At 46.4% G+C, this 21,232-nt stretch overlaps 1 protein-coding gene across 1 annotated transcript in view; it reads left to right on the top strand.

The window, feature by feature from the left end:
- The first annotated feature begins 447 nt into the window (after window positions 1-447).
- BIN2 (bridging integrator 2) overlaps window positions 448-21,232 on the top strand; it is a 54,422-nt gene continuing 33,637 nt past the window's right edge. Inside the window, exon 1 of the mRNA XM_073576730.1 lies at window positions 448-703. Within this exon, the coding sequence (XP_073432831.1) occupies window positions 626-703 (78 nt within the window). The 5' untranslated portion in view covers window positions 448-625. The remainder of the gene's footprint in view (window positions 704-21,232) is intronic.

Below are 21,232 nucleotides of genomic sequence, written 5' to 3' on the forward strand. Positions count from 1 at the left end.
AAACGCAGCTAAAAGTATGCGAATGCATGTACCTGCATCCACTATGTTAGAGATAGGAAAACATGACGCATGCGACTGTTTTAGTACATCGGTCCCGCTGATCTTACTTTATGTAATATATTATATACAGGGCACAGGATGGGTCTTGCCTTTGCTCATTAGTTGACCACTCTGCGTTTATTAAATGACAAATTTGGCTGCATAGTTATCTAGCACATATAGGAGCAAGTAAAGAATCAGCAATGTAAAACTGCAGCAAAACAGGACTGAGATATTAGGACACGCAGAGTTACTTTATAAATCTTACCACACACTGGGGAATATTAAAATATTTCACAATAGGGTGACATTTACTATGAAGCTGGATGCAAATCTCCTAAAGTATTACTGGTTTTGTTACATTGCACAACATGGGGCTTTGCATATTATTACGCTGAATGTAGTTTTCGTCTCTGCACGATCCTGATTGCTGTAAAGAGACTAAGTGCAACTCAGAAGGAAAAAAAAGTGAAGTGGTTTTAGGAACCTTACAGCGGAAGATGTCAAAGTTGGGCGGAGCTGACACTACATCAACTGCAAACATCCCCTCACAGAATTAAGAAACCACATATGCTGTCAAACAGCTATGGCAGAAACTAAGCAAGGAGGTGCAGGGGTGTTTGCCAAAAATGTCCAGAAGAGATTCTCCCGTGCACAGGAAAAGGTATTGTAATCTATCTGTCATCTGTCTCTGTCAATAATCTATCTATCTATCTATCTATCTATCTATCTATCTATTCTATCCATCTGTCTATCTTCTATCTATGTATCTATCTGTCATCTATCATTAGTGATAAGCGAGTATACTCGTTGCTGGGGTTTTCCCGAGCATGCTTGGGTGATCTCCGAGTATTTTGGCGTGCTCGGAGATTTAGTGTTTGTCGACCCAGCTGCATGATTTGCGGCTGCTAGACAGCCTGAATACATGTGGAATTCCTAACAAACAGGCATTCCTCACATGTATTCAGCCTGTCCAGCAGCCACAAATCATGCAGCTGCGGTGACACAAACTACTCCGAGGACACCCGAGCAACAAGTATACTCGCTCATCACTATCTATCATCTATCTCTCTATCTATCCTTCTATTCATCTGTCTATCACCTATCCTTGTATCTCGATTGATTGATTGATTGAGTTTTCATGTTACCTATGATCCACAATGCACACAGTAATGTTCTGCTATTCTGCACTCGATAACATGCAGCCTGTGTTATACAATGTCACAGCGGTACATGTTATTCCTCATGTATTTTATGTAGCTGTATCATTACCATGAATTGCCTTATGTCCAATAACTGTGTTTGAGCTTATAAAGTGCTACAAATAGGTGTTCTATGAATGTATAATTGACATAATTACCAAATTAAATTTCACAACTGCTGTAGGGAGAATTGTTTTGTCACTTATATTTTTATATGCACAATATGTTCATTCTATTCTCTTACTCAAAGCAAACAGTTTCTAGATTTTTTTTTTCCATCAAAGTAAGGCTGAAAATAACACAAGAGATCTGATTGGCTGTGTGGACACGTCTGACATCTACAACTTCTGGTGATACTCTGATCCAGTCGTCTGCACATAATTTGGTGCTTATAAGAATGGTATCTTTAGGTTTGTTGCTTACCCATTTTTATGCTTACAACATATCAGTTGCAGCACTCCAATATGCAGAAATGATATACAGATTTTTATTAATTCATTTCTGCAACATTTGAATCCTCTCACTGAAATTTTTCGAGGTTTTATAAAGGAAACAATACAAGTAGAAAAGCGGGTCTATCTGTGCATACAATGTCCTCAAACTGCCAGTTCCCAACAGCTTTACTTATATCAGCATTTAAGGCTGGTCATACACATTGGATGGCTGTCATCTGAATGATACTTTGGTCATCCATTCAGTCAGCAGCCATCCCAGCCGACTTTCCCTTACACATGACATAAGGGGTACTTGTGATTCATGTAAGCGTCAATGTTTTACCCCCTTTTGACCACCTACTTCCCACCTCATCCTTTAGGCTATGTGCACACACTGCAGATTCACCTGCGGGTTTTTTCCCACGGAACCGCAGGTAAAACCGCAGGTAAAGTGACCTGCGGTTTTGCTGCGGTTTGGCCTGCGGTTTTGCCCTGCGGTTTCACACCTCTACTATGTTAAAGGTGTGAAACCGCAGCAGAATCCGCAGAAACAATTGACATGCTGCGGAAAAAAAACGCAGCTTTTCCGCAGGTAAAAAACCGCAGCGTGAGCACTGCGGTTTTGAAAACCCATAGGCTAACATGGTAAAGTACCATGTCTGCGGAACTGCTGCAGTTCTGCAGGGCCAAAACCGCAGCAGAATCGCAGCAAAAACCGCAGCGTGTGCACATGGCTTTATAATAAAAGATCCAGTAATCACACCACACTTAGATTGGATTAATTGGCCACAGCAGCCTTTTATTAACATTTAGTACAAAACAGTTTAAACAACAACCTCCCAGAAGTGGTGGTCCTCGAAGCCCCAAAAACCATAAACCGCAGGTTTAATAATCCCACCTTGGCCTCAGGTCGAGTCTTACCTCTATCCGCTATGCACCAGCTCAGAGGCACCTATTAACCAACCTGGCCAATATCAACAACCATTAACCACGTGTCCCCTTGAATCCTTTCCGCGGGATTATTTAAACACCCGTTCACTTGAATTCACCCAAGGAAGGTCCAGGACCTCTTGAGATCACTCCCCCTCCGATCCGACATTAACTAACTCCACCAACTTTGAGAACCTCCCCCCATGCCACACTGCCATGACATACATTTTATTTATATTGTTACTGAAAAAAAACAATAGCTCTAAATCACCTTGATCCTAAATAAAAAACGCCCCCGTAGAACCTCAGAACCAAATAAGGGAGGGTGGGTGGAAGCTTCCTAACATTGTTAAAGGGTACTTAAAATGGCTACCTCAAATAAGATGGTTGACCCTTTTATATTGTTGCCCCATAACCCCACCTCTGACCCCTCCTCCCCCAAGACATGATCCAAGCTCCACCTCTGTACAATCTGTAAATCCCCATTCTTCCAAATGTCCCTCCAGCTCACTATATTCCCACCTTAACCCTGTCATGTCGGTCTCCCTTCAAGGCCAGGGACCAAGTACAGCCTCTCTGGAGTGCTCACACGGCTGAGCGCTCCTGTGTTCTCTATGAGAAAGCCACCAATTGATATGTTGGCTGGCGGCTTATCACCGGGACACCACTGTGATCCGCAGTCCAAAATAGTACATGTGCGATCAGCATCTCTCCCTACCTTTAGTTATTATGCACATTCACACGCATCAGTCCATCAGCCTAACCAGATTTCAGATGACTTTAGTCAAATGTGTATGGGGGCTTAACTCACTTATCATTCCTTGTTTGGCTGCCTCAATGCTCAGATCAGTTCTTGTATTTACTCTGATTTGTTCAAGAATATACAGACACAACACTCTATTAGCGCCATTTTGTGCTCAATTGTATTTTTATTAGTTTCCATTCACAGCCCTTAATAAAGCCATTTAGTAGTGATATCCCTATAAATTGCACATGAATTCCTTTTTTTAGTAATATTCAATGTCTATTAATGCACAGCTGTGTGGGACTCATTAACCCTGCAGTGCTTATATGTCATTCAGTGTCCTACAGCACACATTCAGTGTCCACTGCTGCCCATTTACATGGGAAATCCCATCCTAGCCTTTTTTTATGGCATGTCATCAAGATATTCTCTAAATGTCGTGGCTCCCAGCTCTGACACCTATATTGAGACCAGAGGTCGTTAAACCATTGTGCCATATGAGGAGGTGTCCCCCCCTGTGTCCAAGTGGGGAACAAATGGTAGCATAATGGTAATATAACCATGCAAGTTCATTCCTCTCATCATTTCATGGAAATTTCCATAACCTTGTTAATTAATTTCATATGGTCAGTTAACCTATTGAAACCATTTACTGCCCAACATTTTTTCATATCTAAATAGTTCCTAATGCTTATTTAGCACCAGTGCCCCCTTGGTACACATTTGCCTTTTATTGCCTGATTAATACGAAGAGTAATAAAGTGGCAATAAATGGCAATTGGGCAAAAAGGGCAGCAATGGAACAATAACTGGATATTGTACAAAAAGAGAGCACTGAACAAAAAGACACTAGATGTGCAATAAATGTCAAATTAGCATCTATAGGTGCCAATCCCTTCAGTGCCAAAGTGCCCCATTTAATTATTGACCTGCTTCATGTTAGTTTTTTGTCATAAAAAATGTCAATTGTGCTGACTGGAGGAAGGCCACGAGTCCCTGCTCAATTGCAGGGATTCACATCGGAAAAAGATGGAGAAGAGCCTCTGCGCAGTGCCCTTGCCCTTTCTTGTATGATCATAGGGATAATGTCACTGGTTTGCACCAAGACACAGGAATGCAAGACTAAAACTGATGCAGTGGTGATTGGCGGGGATGAACGGCAGTGGTATGGTTGACTTTCATAATGGCAGCAGTGGTATTGCAGCTAGCAGTGGACAGAGAATCATTGAATATTATTTTTATTATTATTTAGCGGACTTTGGTTCCATCACGAGCCATGGTGACTTGATGGATGAACGCTCTGTAGGAAGACTGATCTTGTGCAAGTCTATATAGATCCACCAGGGTCTTCTCCGCCATAATTTTGATAGTATTAAGCCACCTGGATGCTAGTCTTCCTCCTCACCATGCTCCTTCAGTTTTTCCAACCACAATGTCCTGAGTCGTTCTTGTATAGGTGCTCTGAGTACTCTTTCCATCTTTCCTTGATCTGTTCTGGCTCAGTTAGTTTGTTCTCGTTGAAGTCTTTCAATAAGCACACTCTTGGTTGGAACTTTCATCGTATCTCTTTGATCTCTAGGTATGCCTTCCTGGCCTTGCTCCTCACGTGTTCTCTTTCTATCTCTGTACATATCTTTTTGAAATAAAGTTCTTTACCTGCTCGAATAGCTCTCTTTAGTCTTTTACTGATGTTGTCTATGTCCTGCTTATAATCTATTGGTTTTGCAATTCGTCTTTCTTACATGATCTTTAGAGTCTCTTCTATTAAGCATGGCTGTGTGGGTCTCTTCTGCTTCTTGGTTATTGTCTTACTGGCTTCTTCAGTAATAATAGTGTTTACATATGTCCATAATTCCTCAAGCTTTCTTTCATCCATGTCCAGTTATGTAAATCAGTTGTACAGACCATTCCAAAAAACTTCAGATATGTTAGTCAAATCGAAATTGGAAACTGTCTAATGCTTAGGCTGGGTTCACATTGCGTTAATGGGCTGTGTTTAACGCATCTATTACATAGCAGCATTAACGCTATGTAACGGATGCGTTAACGCACCCATAGACTGTCATTATGTAGGCCATCGCTAACGCATGCCTTAATCGGCATGCGTTAGTGATGTGCCATCATTCTGTGACAGACTCTCGGATGCGGTCTGCAGCGTTCAGGGGTCTGTCACTGCCAACGCAGATGGAGCATCTGTGCAAGCGCGATCGCATAATGTGATCGCGTTAAGGGAGTAGCGTTAATGCAGTCCGTCAATGCTATGCGTTGAATGGACTGCATTAATGCAATGTGAACCTAGCCTTAGTCTGTTTGCACAGCTTGACTATAATCTTTGCTGTCAAAAGTTAATGATCAGTTCCACAGTCATCTCCTGGCCTTGTTTACACAGTAACCTCCATCTTTGGTGAACACATATGTAGTCAATCTGATTTTTATAGGTCCCATTCGGTGATATCCACGTATAGAGTCTTCAATTGTGATTCCAGAAGAAGGTATTCATGATGGACAGTTTAGTTAGCATAAAAAAGCCAATGAATCTTCTTTTGGCCTCGTTTCGCTCACCAAGTCCAAAGTTTACAACAACGTTTCCATGTTTCCCGTGGTCCGCGCTCTAATGTCATTTAATCTTGTTTTGGTGTCTTGTCAATTTCCTCTTGAGCTTGATAGAATAGTTCAACAGTCTTCTCCTCTGCATCTGTTGTTGGTGAGTAGACTTGTAGACATTGATTGGCACTCCTTGTAGTCATATCAAGATGACTCTATCACTGACTGCATTGTACTTCAGGACAGTGACGGACAATCTTCAGTTGAGTAAAAAAATGATACAGTTTCTTCTTCGTTTATCATCGCTAGAATAATATACCCATTGTTCTTTTGACTGGAAATGTCTGGATTGAGTCTATCTTAATTGAGTACATGTCAATTAAGTCCATCTTTATTGAGTCTTAACTTGATCCTAACTGACTATCACCCCCACTGCAGTCGGGAAATCAGCAACATGTGCTGCTGCTCAGGTCGTACATGTCCAAGGCTGGCGATGCTTAGAATCAACATCCAACCGTACTGACCATTTCTAATTCTATAGTAAGTGCAGTAGATCTAATTGCACTTAAATTATTTTGTATAACCACAGCTAATAAAATATAACTCATTTCCGCCTAGTAAAATGTACATTCCATTCATGCCACTATGTATTACTATATAGAATTTCAGATTAACTTATCATCTATAATGTTTAATGTTTATTGTTTTCTTGTTTTGCCCCACATTATAACCAACCTGGATAGCACATAAAAAGCCTCAGCACAATGGCAGGGTGGAGTAACAGCACACATCCACTGGTCTGCTACAGGTCCCCTAAGAGTGCCAGACACTCCAGAAAGCCCCATACTATGCCAGATATGTCATCATCTCGTGATGGAGTTGTTTTGATACAGTTCCAGAGTTGCCTCTAAACATTGCCAGAGATTTTCCAATAAAGTGCCCCGTATGGATAACATGAGATGCCCCATAATGTTCCAAAGATCTTCCCAATGAGTATGTGACATGACTTAATGATGTTTCAAAGATCACCCCATGCAGTGCCTGTAATGCCCTATGTACTACTGAGCCTATCCCTATAGAGTACCAGAGAAATTCCCAAGCAGTGCAAAAGATATTCCTATATAATGCCTGCCAAACATGTACTCAAAAGTCCAATTTCAACTTGCCTCCTAATTCCAGACAGGCTTGTCAGTGTGCGATATTCAGGTCAAATGCAGTTACAGAAAAAAATTTAATGTCTATCCAGGGCCGGTGTCAGCACCTGGCGCATCCGAGCAAGAGCCAGGGTCCGGAGCAGGTGGGGGGCCTGGCACTTGCGATACTTAGCTCTCCCCGCACCACCATTGTGGCATCTTCCGCGTCTTCTGACTGTGACGTTCAGGTCAGTGGGCGCGATGGCATCACGTCTGTGCACCCTGTGCCTAAACAGTCACTGTGCAGAGAGCCAATAGACACTGGTGCTGAGAAGTCGAACAGAGCAGCGGCCAGCGAGGAAAGGTGAGTATTTCATTTTTGTTTTATGTTTGAAACAATATATGGGGCTCAACATATACTGGAGCATTATATATGGAATATTATATATGGAGCTTTATATGGGCCCATCATACATTGGAGCATTATATATGAGGTCCATAATATAATGGAGCATCATATGGGGCCCACTGTATATAGAGCATCATATGGGGCCCATTATATATGGAGCATCATATGGGGAACATTAAGTATGAAGTAATATATGGGGCTCATCATATACTATATGGAGCATTATATGGAACTCATACTGTATGGAGCAATATATGGGGCTCATTATACTGTATGGGGCCCATCCTATACTGTATGGAGCATAATATGGGACCATCATACACTGTATCATCATATATGGGGACCATTATATACTGGAGCATCATATGGGACCCATTATATATGGAACATCATATGGGGCCCATTATATACGGAGCACCAAATGGGGCCTATTATATATGGATCATTATATGGGGCTCATTATATATGTAGCATTATATTGGGAACATTATGCATGGTGCAATATATGGGGCCCATCATATACTGCACAGAACATTGTATGGTACTCATACTGTATGGAGCAATATATAGCATTCATTATACTGTATGGGGCTCATCCTATACTGTATGGATCATTATGTGAGACCCATTGTATATGGAGCAATATATGGGGCCCATCATATACTAGAGCATTATATGAAGCCCATTATGTATGGGGCCCATCATATACTGTATGGAACAATATATAGGGCTCATCAAACTGTATGGGGCTCATCACATACTTTATGGATCATTATATGCAACCCATTATGTATGGAGCATTATACAGGGCTAATTATACTGTGTGGAGCATTATATGGGGCTCATTATACTGTATGGAGAAATGTATGTGGCTCATTATACTGTATTGAACATTACATTGGGTCTATTATTATGTATGGAGCAATATATGAGTCTCTTTATTCTGTGTGGAGCACTATGTGGTCCGATAATGATGAATAGAGGACTGTACTGACTAATTTCTGAGCTATTGTAGAATTTACAATAAATATCATTTATGTAATGTAAGAAGTGAAATCTTTTGCACTGTACTATGCCTATATTTCTCTGCCTTATCTGTGCATCATGAATTCATGGTATGTGTTAAAGGGGCCCACTGAGACTCTTTCCCCTGGGGCCCACGAAAACCTGGAGTCGCCCCTGTGTGTACCCTACTAGGGAAAAAATGAATGTGCATTCTTAGTGGCATTGTCCACATTTTGAAACCATAAAGATGTGAGATAAGATGCAACCAAAGAATTACATACATCTGCTGAAAGGCACATTAATGTTAGTAATTGTTAGGCGTCGGGTTCCTGCCACTGCACAGCAGGAATCCAGAGCCTTGCACCCAGTGGTCTCCCTTTCTTCTTCAGCTGCAGTGGAGCCTGCTCAGCAGATTCGTCGGTCCCGGCGCTCTGCCCAGGCCAACTCCGTGAGTTTGCTTGCTGCTGCCACCTCTGGCACAGCTATGACAATGCATGCTGCTCAGCAGCGAGATTCTCCGGGGACCAAGTCCTCATGTCAGGCAACTGAGCATGCCCATGGAGTGATCTCCCATTGGAGATTGAGGGTCTCGTGCTCAGGTCCTGCTCGTGTTCGGATTGGCCCATCCGAGAAGCCAGGAAGGTCCCAGACGCCCGTGGCTATAAAAGGTTTGCATGGCCGCTCGCCCATGTGCTAGGATAGACTGTATTTACAGACTATGTGGAGTGAGTGATGTATGCACGTATGAATGTCTCTGGTGAATGACTCATTAAGAAACCCCTACCTTTGGTACGCATGTGTTGTGCAGCCTAGCCTGCTAGCGCCCAGGCTTAGGCGTAGGTAGGTCTGAGGTTGACTCAGGCATCAGGCCTCACCAGGGACTCGGCACGCCTCAGTGCACGTGCTCCATAGCCAGCGTCTATAGCGGTGCTCGCGGCCGCAACGCCGCGAGTTCAGTGTGCCTAGAAGGACACTAACCCCGTGTCCATGGGGTAGAGTTCTGTGGCTGTACACTGTGCGCTCTTTTAGCCGAGCTCTGTGAGCACAAACAGGCTCCGGCGTTTATGTTCAGCGGTAGTGCGGCTCTGTGAAGCAACAGAGTCCGCCCCTGTACACACCGGGTGACGTTAACCCGCGTGTGTTCGTGTAGTATACCGCCATATAGCATCCGCCATTACTGAGCAGCAGGTTACCACCCCTGCACGGTGGACCCCGGGCTGCGAACGCACCTTATTACCATCTTTTACCATCTTTATTATTTGGTGCGCTCTGCCAGCCCTAACATTATCCCAGCGCCAGGGTCTGGCTAGTAATGGCGGACGAACAGCGACTGCTGCAGTACATCCGGCAGCTGCAGACAGGTTGGCGGCTCTCGAGCGTTCAGCCTCAGCTGCGGATGTTACTGCGGTCGCGGTGGGATTTATTATTTCCCTCTTGTCAGGCAGGGATTTGGAGTGGGCCACACCGCTGTGGGAGCGCGGTGATCATGTGATGCAGAGTGTCTCGCGGTTCTTTGACACTCTGAAGCAGGTCTTCCTGGGACCACGAGTCACCCATGACACCGCGCTCCGGCTGCTGGCAATGTCACAGGGCTCGTCCATGGTCAGCCATTTTGCCATCCATTTCCGGACGCTGGCCTCTGAGTTAGAGTGGCCAGATAAGGTCCTCATTCCGGCTTTCTGGAGAGGTTTGGCTGGCCATGTGAAGGACGCTCTGGCCACCAGGGAGATTCCCGCTACACTGGAGGAGCTTATCACTGTCTCCACCCGAATAGATCTTCGCTTCGCCGAGTGAAGGTTGGAGCGGGACCAGTGTAGGCAGAGGTTTAGGTTGGCACATAGTTTTGCTAAACCTCTGGAATCTTCCGATCGGGCGTCCGAGCGTCAGGGGGCTTCCCGTGAGGGATCCAGGCCCCGGTCCGCTCGACCTCCTGTAAACTGTCATGTTTGCCGGCAGTCCGGTCACCTTGCCAACCAGTGCCCACAGCAGCTGGGAGAACGCTCGCGCCTAGTGACCGTAGGAGGCGGCGCACTAGAATCAACGACGTTTTCCTCCAAGCTGTCCTTTAAGGGTACACTTGAGTTTGATTCTTCCACTCTGGTGGTGGAGGTTTGCGTGGATTCCGGGGCAGAGGGAAATTTTATGTTGTCAGACTTCGCTCAACGGCACGCTATACCCCTGGTTATGATGTCTACACCAGTTACCATCAGAGTGGTGAACGGCGCCACTCTACCCTCACAGATAACCCACCAGACCGTCCCCTTGTTACTCTCAGTGGCTCCATCTCATCAGGAGACAATATCCCTCCCCGTCATGCCCGAGGGTATTGACCAGGTACTTCTAGGGGTCCCCTGGCTGCGGTACCACTCCCCCCATATAGAGTGGTCCTCAGGGAGGATTATTGGGTGGAGCAAATCACGTGAGGGTAGATGTCTGAGGAAGTGCGTTCAGGTTGCCTCCACCGAGATTTCCGCTGATCTCTCCTCGCTCCCCAAACACTATCAACAGTATGCGGACGTGTTCTCCAAAAAGGCGGCGGAGACCCTTCCACCGCATCGCCCCTATGACTGTCCTATTGACCTCTTGCCTGGTGCTGAACCTCCCCGGGGTCGAGTCTATCCTGTTATGAACGAGTCACCGTAGGAGGCAGACACAAAAATAGAAGCTACGTCCAGAAAACCAGAGAAGTTGGCAACTATCAGATTGCAGATCCCTGAACCTATCAACACAACTAGCAATAGCCGTGGGGGGTTACTACGGTTCCCTAGACCCCTCGATCACAGCCAGAGAGCTAAATAGCCTAAAGACAGAAAAGGAAATCTAAACTGCCCCAGAGCAGACCCCAAAGTAAAAGGCAGCCCCCAACATATAATGACGGTGAAGCAAGATGAAAAAACACTCACACAGATAGAAAGATAGGCTGAGCAAACGATGGGGCCCAAGCTAACTAAACAGAACAGGAAAGGAAGGTTGCTGTGTGCAATCTGCCAAAACCCTATCAAAGACATAAGTCAACAAGCTGATATGGAAAAAGACCCTGAAGCAGCTAGGCTTCAAAAACTAAATCAGCACTCAGGTATTTTCAGAAGACAGAGCTAAAGGAATTCAGCTCACCCCAGCAGGGAATGGCAGAAATCCAGAAAAACAAAGCAAAACAAAGACAAAGCACAAATGCCGAGAGCCGAGCAGAAAACTTAGCGTTAGAAGAGCAGGAATTCAGACTGGTCTCCAAGGATCCCACAGAGAAATCACCCGCAGGGCAGAAGGGCGTTGGCAGCCTTATATACAGTCAGTAACTCCACTCAGCCAGTCATCATCATTAGGCTCAGGTGTTTGATATTCAGGCTCACTACCTTTCTTTACCAGAAGAGGGAGTTCATCGGGCCTCAGTAATGAAGGGGAAAATGAACTCACAACAGTACCTCCCCCTTGAGGAGGGGTCACCGAACCCTCAACCACGCCACCAGGGCGATCAGGGTGAGCCCGATGAAAGGCACGCACCAATCTTTTGGCATGAATATCAGAGGCAGAGACCCAGGAATTATCCTCCTGACCATAACCCTTCCACTTAACCAAATACTGGAGTCTCCGTCTAGCCAGACGGGAATCCAGTACTTTCTCTACCTCATATTCCATGTTACCTTCAACCAATACAGGGTCTGGAGGTGCCACCCCCGGAACAACAGGTTCAACAAACCTCTTCAACAAAGATTTATGGAACACATTATGGATTTTAAATGTGACAGGAAGAGCCAAACGAAAAGAGACCGGATTAATAATCTCCAAAATCTTGTAAGGTCCAATAAATCTAGGCTTAAACTTAGGAGAAGCCACCTTCATAGCAATATTTTTTGATGATAACCACACCATATCACCAACCTTAAACTGGGGACCAATGGTCCTATGTCGGTTGGAAAACCGCTGGGCCTTTTCCTGGGAGAGAGATAACTTATCCACCACTTGGTCCCAGATCTGGTGCATTCTCTCCACCACAGTGTCAACACCTGGGCAGGCAGAGGGCTCCACCTGCCCTGAAGAAAATCGAGGATGAAACCCAAAGTTACAAAAAAAAGGTGACATCAAAGTGGCAGAACTAGCTCTATTATTTAAAGCAAATTCGGCCAAGGGCAAAAATGAAACCCAATCATCCTGATCAGCAGAACTAAAACATCTCAAATATGACTCCAAGGTCTGGTTTGTTCTCTCTGTCTGCCCATTGGTCTGAGGGTGAAAAGCAGAGGAGAAGGACAACTGAATTCCCAGCTTGGAACAGAAAGTTCTCCAAAATCTAGACACAAACTGAACTCCTCTGTCAGATACAATGTTCTCAGGAATCCCGTGCAAGCGAACCACCTGTTGCAAAAACAGGGGCACCAACTCAGAGGAAGACGGCAACTTAGGGAGTGGTACAAGATGAACCATCTTAGAGAACCTATCACAAATCAACCAAATAACAGTCATCCTTTGCGAGACAGGCATATCAGAGATGAAATCCATTGAAATATGGGTCCATGGCCTCTTGGGGACAGGCAAAGGCATCAACAACCCACTAGAGCGAGAACACGATTTAGACCGGGAGCACGTCCCACAGGACTGCACAAAATTCCTGACATCACGAGACAAGGAGGGCCACCAAAAAGACCGACTCACCAGATCTCTAGTAATAAAAAATACCTGGATGACCAGCCAAAGCAGAGCAATGAACTTCAGACATCACTCTCTTCTTCCACTGGTCAGGAACATACAACTTTCCACTGGGACAATGCTCAGGTTTGTCCTCCTGGAACTCTTCCAGAGCACGTCTCAAATCGGGCGAGATGGCAGAAAGAACTACCCCTTCGCCTAAGATGGTAGCAGGCTTGGTCACAACAGGAGAATCAGCAAAGAAGCTCCTAGAGAGGGCGTCTGCCTTGACATTCTTAGTTCCAGGAAGAAAAGAAATCACAAAATCAAAACGTGTAAAAACAAGGCCCACCTAGCCTGTCTAGGGTTCAAGCGCTTAGCCGACTCTAGGTAAATCAAATTCTTGTGGTCAGTGAGGACCACGACTTGATGCTTAGCTCCCTCCAACCAATGTCTCCACTCCTCAAATGCCCATTTCATGGCCAACAGTTCCCGATTCCCCACATCATAGTTACGTTCAGATGGAGAGAACTTTCGGGAAAAGAAAGCACAGGGATTCATTTTAGATGTTACAGGATCCTTTTGGGACAAAACAGCTCCTGCACCAATCTCAGAAGCATCCATCTCTACCTGGGACGGACGTGAGACATCAGGTTGCCGCAAAACCGGGGTGGAGGTGAATCTTCGCTTCAGCTCCTGAAAGGAAGAAACCGCCTCCGGAGACCAATTTAACACATCAGCACCCTTCTTAGTCAAATCAGTCAATGGCTTGGCAATACTAGAAAATTTTGCTATAAATTTCCGATAAAAATTAGCAAAACCCAAAAACTTCTGGAGGGCCTTCAAAGAAGTGGGCTGAACCCAATCGTAAATGGCCTGTACCTTGGCCGGGTCCATTTCAATAGTTGACGGAGACAAAATAAATCCCAAAAATGAAATCCTCTGTACTCCAAAAAGGCATTTAGATCCTTTGACATACAGGGAATTCTCCCTCAAGATCCAGAACACAGTCCGAATATGTTCCACATGAGAATCCCAATCCTTGGAGAAGATCAAAAGATCATCCAGATAGATAATCAAAAATTTATCGACAAAATCTCGGAAAATATCGTTCATGAAGCGCTGGAAGACAGAAGGGGCATTAGTGAGCCCAAAAGGCATCACCAGGTACTCAAAATGTCCCTCCGGAGTATTAAACGCCGTCTTCCATTCATCCCCATGCTTAATGCGAATAAGATTATACGCCCCCCTGAGGTCAAGCTTGGTAAACAAGCAAGCACCTTTAACTCTGGAGAATAGATCAGAAATCAGGGGTAACGGGTACTGATATTTAACAGTAATTTTGTTGAGGGCACGATAATCAATACAAGGTCTTAATGATCCATCCTTTTTGGCTACAAAAAAAAAACGGCACCTAAGGGTGACGAGGATGGTCTAATATGACCCTTCTCCAACGCCTCCTTAATATAGGATCGCATAGCCTCGTGCTCGGGTACAGATAAATTGAAGAGCCGACCCTTGGGAAATTTACACCCCGGGCTCAGTTCAATTGCACAGTCATAACTCCTATGAGGAGGCAGAGACGCAGACTCATTCTCACTAAATACATCATAAAAGACCGCCAAATAATCAGGAACATCATGCGAATGAGGAGAGGTGGAAAACACCGGAGCCTCACTAAAGGCACACCGACAACCCCAACTCACCACAGACACAGATTTCCAATCCAAAACTAGATTATGAATTTGTAACCAGGGAAACCCCAGAACAATAGTATCATGCAGATTATGCAACACCAAAAATCTGCAATTTTCTTGATGGTCTGGGGCGACCCGCTTTACCACCTGGGTCCAAAACTGAGGTTTATTTTTAGCCAAAGGAGTAGCATCAATCCCCCTCAAAGGGATAGGCGTCTGCAGAGGTGTCATCGGAAATCCACAACGTTTAGCAAAATCCAAATCCATTAGGTTTAGGGCTGCTCCCGAATCCACAAAAGCCTTGGCGGAAAATGTGGACAGGGAGCAGATCAGAGTAATAGCCAGAAGAAACTTAGGTTGAACACCACCAACAGAAAACGTGTGTGCAAAGCGTTTCTCTCGTTTAGGACAGACAGAAATAATATGCGAGGCATCTCCACAGAAAAAACACAACTTATTACGCCTTCTGAACTCCTGACGCTGCTCTCTGGACAAAACTCTATCACATTGCATAGGTTCAGACATTTGTTCAACAGGTGGCAACACTTCTCGTGCAGTTTTGCGTTCACGCAAACGCCGATCAACCTGAATGGCTAATGACATAGAATCGTCAAGACCAGAGGGAACAGGAAATCCCACCATAGTATCTTTTACGGCGTCTGACAACCCCTTCTGAAAGAGAGCAGCCAAGGCATTATCATTCCAGGTAGTAAGTACCGCCCACTTTCGGAATTTTTGACAGTACAATTGTGCAGAATCTCGACCCTGGTTCAATGCCAGCAGGGTCTTTTCAGCCTGATCAATGGCATTAGGTTCGTCATACAACAACCCCAAGGCTTGAAAAAATGCGTTCACATTAGTCAGAATAGGATCATCTGGTTTCAAAGAAAACGCCCAATCCTGGGGATCGCCACGCAGCAAAGAGATGACAATTTTAACCTGCTGCGCGGAGCTCCCTGACGAGTTAGGCTTCAAGGCAAAAAATAATTTACAATTATTTTTGAAATTCAAAAATTTAGACCGATCCCCAAAAAATACATCAGGTGTAGGAATCTTTGGTTCAGCAGCATGTGAATGAGCAAGGTAGGCAGAAATTCCCCGCACTTCCGCAGCGAGCTGCTCCACACGATCAGACAATTGCTTTATCTCCATTGAGAGAAAAAAAAAATTCCCCCTACGGCCTCAGAGATATAGAGGAAAAAATATACACACTTTTTTTTTTTTTTTTACAAATCTTTCCTGCTAATGAGTACCCTAGGATCTGCGGTATGGCAGGTGATTCTGTTATGAACGAGTCACCATAGAGGCAGACACAAAAATAGAAGCTACGTCCAGAAAACCTATCAACACAACTAGCAGTAGCCGTGGGGGGTTCCTACGGTGCCCTAGACCCCTCGATCACAGCCGGAGAGCTAAATAGCCTAAAGACAGAAAAGGAAATCTAAACTGCCCCAGAGCAGACCCCAAAGTAAAAGGCAGCCCCCAACATATAATGACGGTGAAGCAAGATGAAAAAACACTCACACAGATAGAAAGATAGGCTGAGCAAACGATGGGGCCCAAGCTAACTAAACAGAACAGGAAAGGAAGGTTGCTGTCTGCAAACTGCCAAAACCCTATCAAAGACATAAGCCAACAAGCTGATATGGAAAAAGACCCTGAAGCAGCTAGGCTTCAAAAACTAAATCAGCACTCAGGTATTTTCAGAAGACAGAGCTAAAGGAATTCAGCTCACCCCAGCAGGGAATGGCAGAAATCCAGAAAAACAAAGACAAAGCACAAATGCCGAGAGCTGAGCAGAAAACTTAGCTTTAGAAGAGCAGGAATTCAGACTGGTCTCCAAGGATCCCACAGAGAAATCACCCGCAGGGCAGAAGGGTGTTGGCAGCCTTATATCCAGTCAGTAACTCCACTCAGCCAGTCATCATCATTAGGCTCAGGTGTTTGATAATCAGGCTCACTACCTTTCTTTACCAGAAGAGGGAGTTCATCGGGCCTCAGTAATGAAGGGGAAAATGAACTCACAACACTATCCCCTATATCTCCCGGAGACAGAGGCCATGTCTCAATAGATCAGGGAGAAACTGGCAAGGGGATTCATTAGGAAGTCAGTGTCACCAGCGGGGGCGGGATTCTTCTTCGTCCAGAAGAAAAGTGGGGAACTACGTCCTTGCATTGATTACAGGGGTCTTAATGCCATCACCGTTAAGAATAAGTATCCTCTGCCCCTGATATCAGAACTGTTTGATAGGCTACGGGGAGCGAGGGTGTTTTCCAAACTTGATCTGCGGGGGGCTTACAACCTGATTCGCATCCGTGATGGGGACAAATGGAAAGCGGCATTTAACACCAGGGACGGGCACTATGAATACCTGGTGATGCCCTACGGCCTCTGTAATGCCCCGGCCGTCTTCCAAGATTTGTGAACGATACCTTCCGGGATATGCTTACCACCTCGGTTGTAGTCTATCTGGATGATATTCTCATCTACTCTCCAGATATTGACTCCCACCGGAGAGATGTTTGCAAAGTTTTCGATCGCCTGCGGGCAAACTCCCTCTATGCCAAGTTGGAGAAGTGTGTGTTTGAGCAGGAGTCCTTGCCTTTCCTGGGCTATATCATCTCTGCCCGGGGATTGGCCATTGACCCTGCCAATCTACAGGCGGTGATGGATTGGCAGGAACCTCATTCTCTCAAAGCGGTGCAGCGCTTTATGGGGCTCATAAATTACTATCGCCAATTCATCCCTCACTTCTCGACTTTGGTGGCACCCTTGGTAGCCCTCACTAAGAAGGGTGCAAATCCCAAGTTGTGGTCGGAACCGGTCTCCAAGGCCTTCTCCTTCATTAAGTCCCATTTCTCTAGCGCTCCCATTCTACATCGCCCCGATGTAGATAAGCCCTTCATTCTGGAAGTGGATGCCTCTTCCGTAGGTGCTGGAGCGGTCCTGGTTCAGAAGGACACGCAAGGTCGGAAGCACCCATGCTTCTTTTTCTCCAAGACCTTCACACCGGCATAGAGGAATTATTCCATCGGGGAAAGGGAGTTGCTAGCGATGAAGTTGGCCTTCTCGGAGTGGAGACACCTCCTGGAGGGGGCTCGCCACCCTTTCCAGGTGTTCAACGACCACAAAAACTTGGTGTATTTGCAAACAGCCCAGCGGCTAAACTCTCGCCAGGCCAGATGGTCTTTTTCTTTTCCCAGTTCCACTTCACCCTCTATTTTCTGTCCGGGGAGAAGAACGTCCGGGCCGATGCTCTCTCCCGCTCCGTGGTGTCATCGGAGGAAGAGGAGGAGGAGCCTCGGCTCATCGTCCCATCCGAGAGCCTGAGGACTGTGGCTCCGGTTGCCCTTGAGTCGGTACCTCCGGGCAAGACATTTGTCCCTGCCCGTCTGCGACCGGAGGTCCTCTCTTGGGTTCATTCGTCCAGAGTGGGGGGACATTTCGGGACAAAACGGACCTCTGAGCTTTTGGTGAGGACATACTGGTGGCTGCATATGGCCCGTGACGTCAGGGACTATATTCAGGCGTACGTCTCTTGCGCCCAGAATAGGTCCTCTCGGCAGCGACCCGCTGGGCTTCTTTTTCCTCTGCCGGTAGCGGACAGGCCCTGGGAGATGGTCGGTATGGACTTTGCGGTGGGGCTACCCAAGTCCAGTGGCAGCATGGTCATTTGGGTTGTCACCGACCATTTCTCTAAGATGGTGCACTTGGTACCTCTATCCCGGTTACCTTCTGCGCGGGGCCTGGCAGTGTTGTTCATTAAGCACGTTTTCCGCCTGCATGGCATGCCGGACAAGATTGTCAGTGACCGGGGTCCTCAGTTTGTGTCCCGGTTTTGGAGAGAGCTTTGTTCCCTGCTCAGCATTGAGCTGAATCTCTCCTCGGCCTATCATAGAGAGAGCCAACCAGACCCTGATCACATATCTTCAACATTTTGTCTTGGCCAGGCAGGACGACTGGGCATCCTTGCTTCCGTGGGCAGAGTTCGCTTTGAAAAATGCTGTGGCCAACTCCATCGTTCAGACCCCATTCCTCCTAAATTACGGTCAGCATCTGCGCGTCCCTGTGCCCATGCCCGTGTCATCCACCGACTCCAGGGTGGCAGACTGGGCGATGGAGGCACGCGATATTTGGGATCGCACCCAGGATACTATCCGGGCTTCCAAGGAGAGAATGAGGACCTCTGCTGACACACACCGGCGCCCTGCTCCGACTTTTGCCCCTGGCGACTTGGTGTGGCTCTCCGCCCAAAACATCAGGCTGCGGGTAGAGTCCGTTAAGTTCGCACCGCGCTACATTGGCCCCTTCAAGGTCCTCGAGTGGATCAGCTCTGTGGTCTACCGTCTGGCCCTTGCACCACACTTGGCTATCTCTGATACATTCCACGTGTCCCTCCTTAAGCCAGATCACTTGTTCCGGTTCTCCGAGTCATCTGTCGGGACATCAGACTTGTCTTCGTACGAGTTTGCGGTCAATGCCATCGTGGGATGCAAGGTGAAGCGGGGCAAAAAGTTTTATTTGGTGGATTGGAAGGGTCATGGTCCAGAGGCTCGGACCTGGGAGCCAGTGGAGAACATCCATGCTCCGCTCCTCATTGTGGCGTTCGAGTGTAGCGAGGCTCAGAGGGGAGGGGGCCCTAGGGGGGGTAATGTTAGGCGTCGGGTTCCTGCCACTGCACAGCAGGAATCCAGAGCCTTGCACCCAGCGGTCTCCCATTCTTCTTCAGCCGCAGTGGAGCCTGCTCAGCAGATTCGTCGGTCCTGGCGCTGTGCCCATGCCAACTCCATGGGTTTGCTTGCTGCTGCCACCTCTGGCACAGCTATGACAATGCATGCTGTTCAGCAGCGAGATTCTCCGGGGACCAAGTCCTCATGTCGGGCCACTAAGCATACCCGTGGAGTGATCTCCCATTGGAGATCGAGGGTCACATGTTCAGGTCCTGCTCATGTTCGGATTGACCCATTCGAGAAGCCAGGAAGGTCCCGGACGACCGTGGCTATAAAAGGTTCGCTTGGCCGCTCGCCCATGCGCTAGGATAGACTGTATTTACAGACTATGTAAAGTGAGTGATGTATGCACGTGAGTGATGTATGCACGTATGAATGTCTCTGGTGAATGACTCATTAAGAAACCCCTACCCTTGGTACGCATGTGTTGTGCAGCCTAGTCTGCTAGCGCCCAGGCTTAGGCGTATATAGGTCTGAGGTTGAGTCAGGCATCAGGCCTCACCAGGGACTTGGCACGCCTCAGTGCACGTGCTCCATAGCCAGCGTCCATAGCAGCGCTCGCGGCAGCGACGCCGCGAGTTCAGTGTGCCTAGAAGGACTCTAACCCCGTGTCCTTGGGGTAGAGTTCTGTGGCCGTAACTGTGCGCTCTTTTAGCCGAGCTCTGTGAGCACAAACGGGCTTCGAGGTTTATGTTCAGCGGTAGTGCGGCTCTGTGAAGCAACAGAGTCCGCCCCTGTACACACCGGGTGACGTTAACCCACATGTGTTCTTATAGTATACCGCCATATAGCATCCGCCATTACTGAGCAGCAGGTTACCACCCCTGCACGGTGGACCCCGGGCTGCGAATGCACCTTATTACCATCTTTATTATTTGGTGCACTCCGCCAGCCCTAACAGTAATGCTCCATCATCTACATTGAAATTCCCCCATCCGCAATATTAGCATTTCAAGGCAACCAGGAACAATTGCTGGGATCAGAGGCATAGGTAGAGTTTTGGTTCAGAGGGGTAGAAAATTCTGAGAGGGCCTCTAACTGCCAGGTAACCATGATTACAACTATGATGGCACACCCTAATAGTAGGTATAGGGGAACCTCAGCAGATGTCAGAGCTACTACTAACGTAAACCTCTATACAAAGACCAACACTGATATTACCCCCATATGGTGATATATAGTGGTAGCAGTAGCGTAGCTACCGGTGGGGGCAGAGGGGTGGTCGCCCAGGACCCCATGCTCTGATGGGGCCCACCAGGAGCTACGCTACTGCAACTGTATCGGCAAGCAAATCGCGACGATACAGTTACATTCACTTCACCCCAAATATTAGTCAAGTCAGGGACTGGAGTAAGACTTGTGGCGTAAGAAATACCACTGCTCATCATATATTTGATGGGTTTTCTGGCGTAAAAATGACGAGTCTATAAAAGTAAAGTGGTTGGTCAGGTAGGTAAAAAAAAAAAGGATAAATTGCTGGTGGTTTATGAAAAATAAGCATTAATCAATTCAAACTGGAGCCAGCCGGCCTCATGGGCCCCAACACAGCTGGGACTATAATCTTTGATAGCGAGTACTATGCTGACAAGTTGCATGGTGTAGCTTAGGATCAGTTGTAACTACTGATCAATTTTCTGCAGTAATTATTATGCAATCGTGTTGCAGTAACTGGGCACCTCTGAGTTTTCGCTATATTTTAGGTAATGATATTGTTGGTAAGTATTTCTAGATGTGGTTGAG

Source organism: Dendrobates tinctorius, unplaced genomic scaffold, assembly GCF_039654945.1.
Source record: "Dendrobates tinctorius isolate UK_male_01 unplaced genomic scaffold, ASM3965494v1 ptg000051l, whole genome shotgun sequence".
NCBI lineage: Eukaryota > Metazoa > Chordata > Amphibia > Anura > Dendrobatidae > Dendrobates > Dendrobates tinctorius.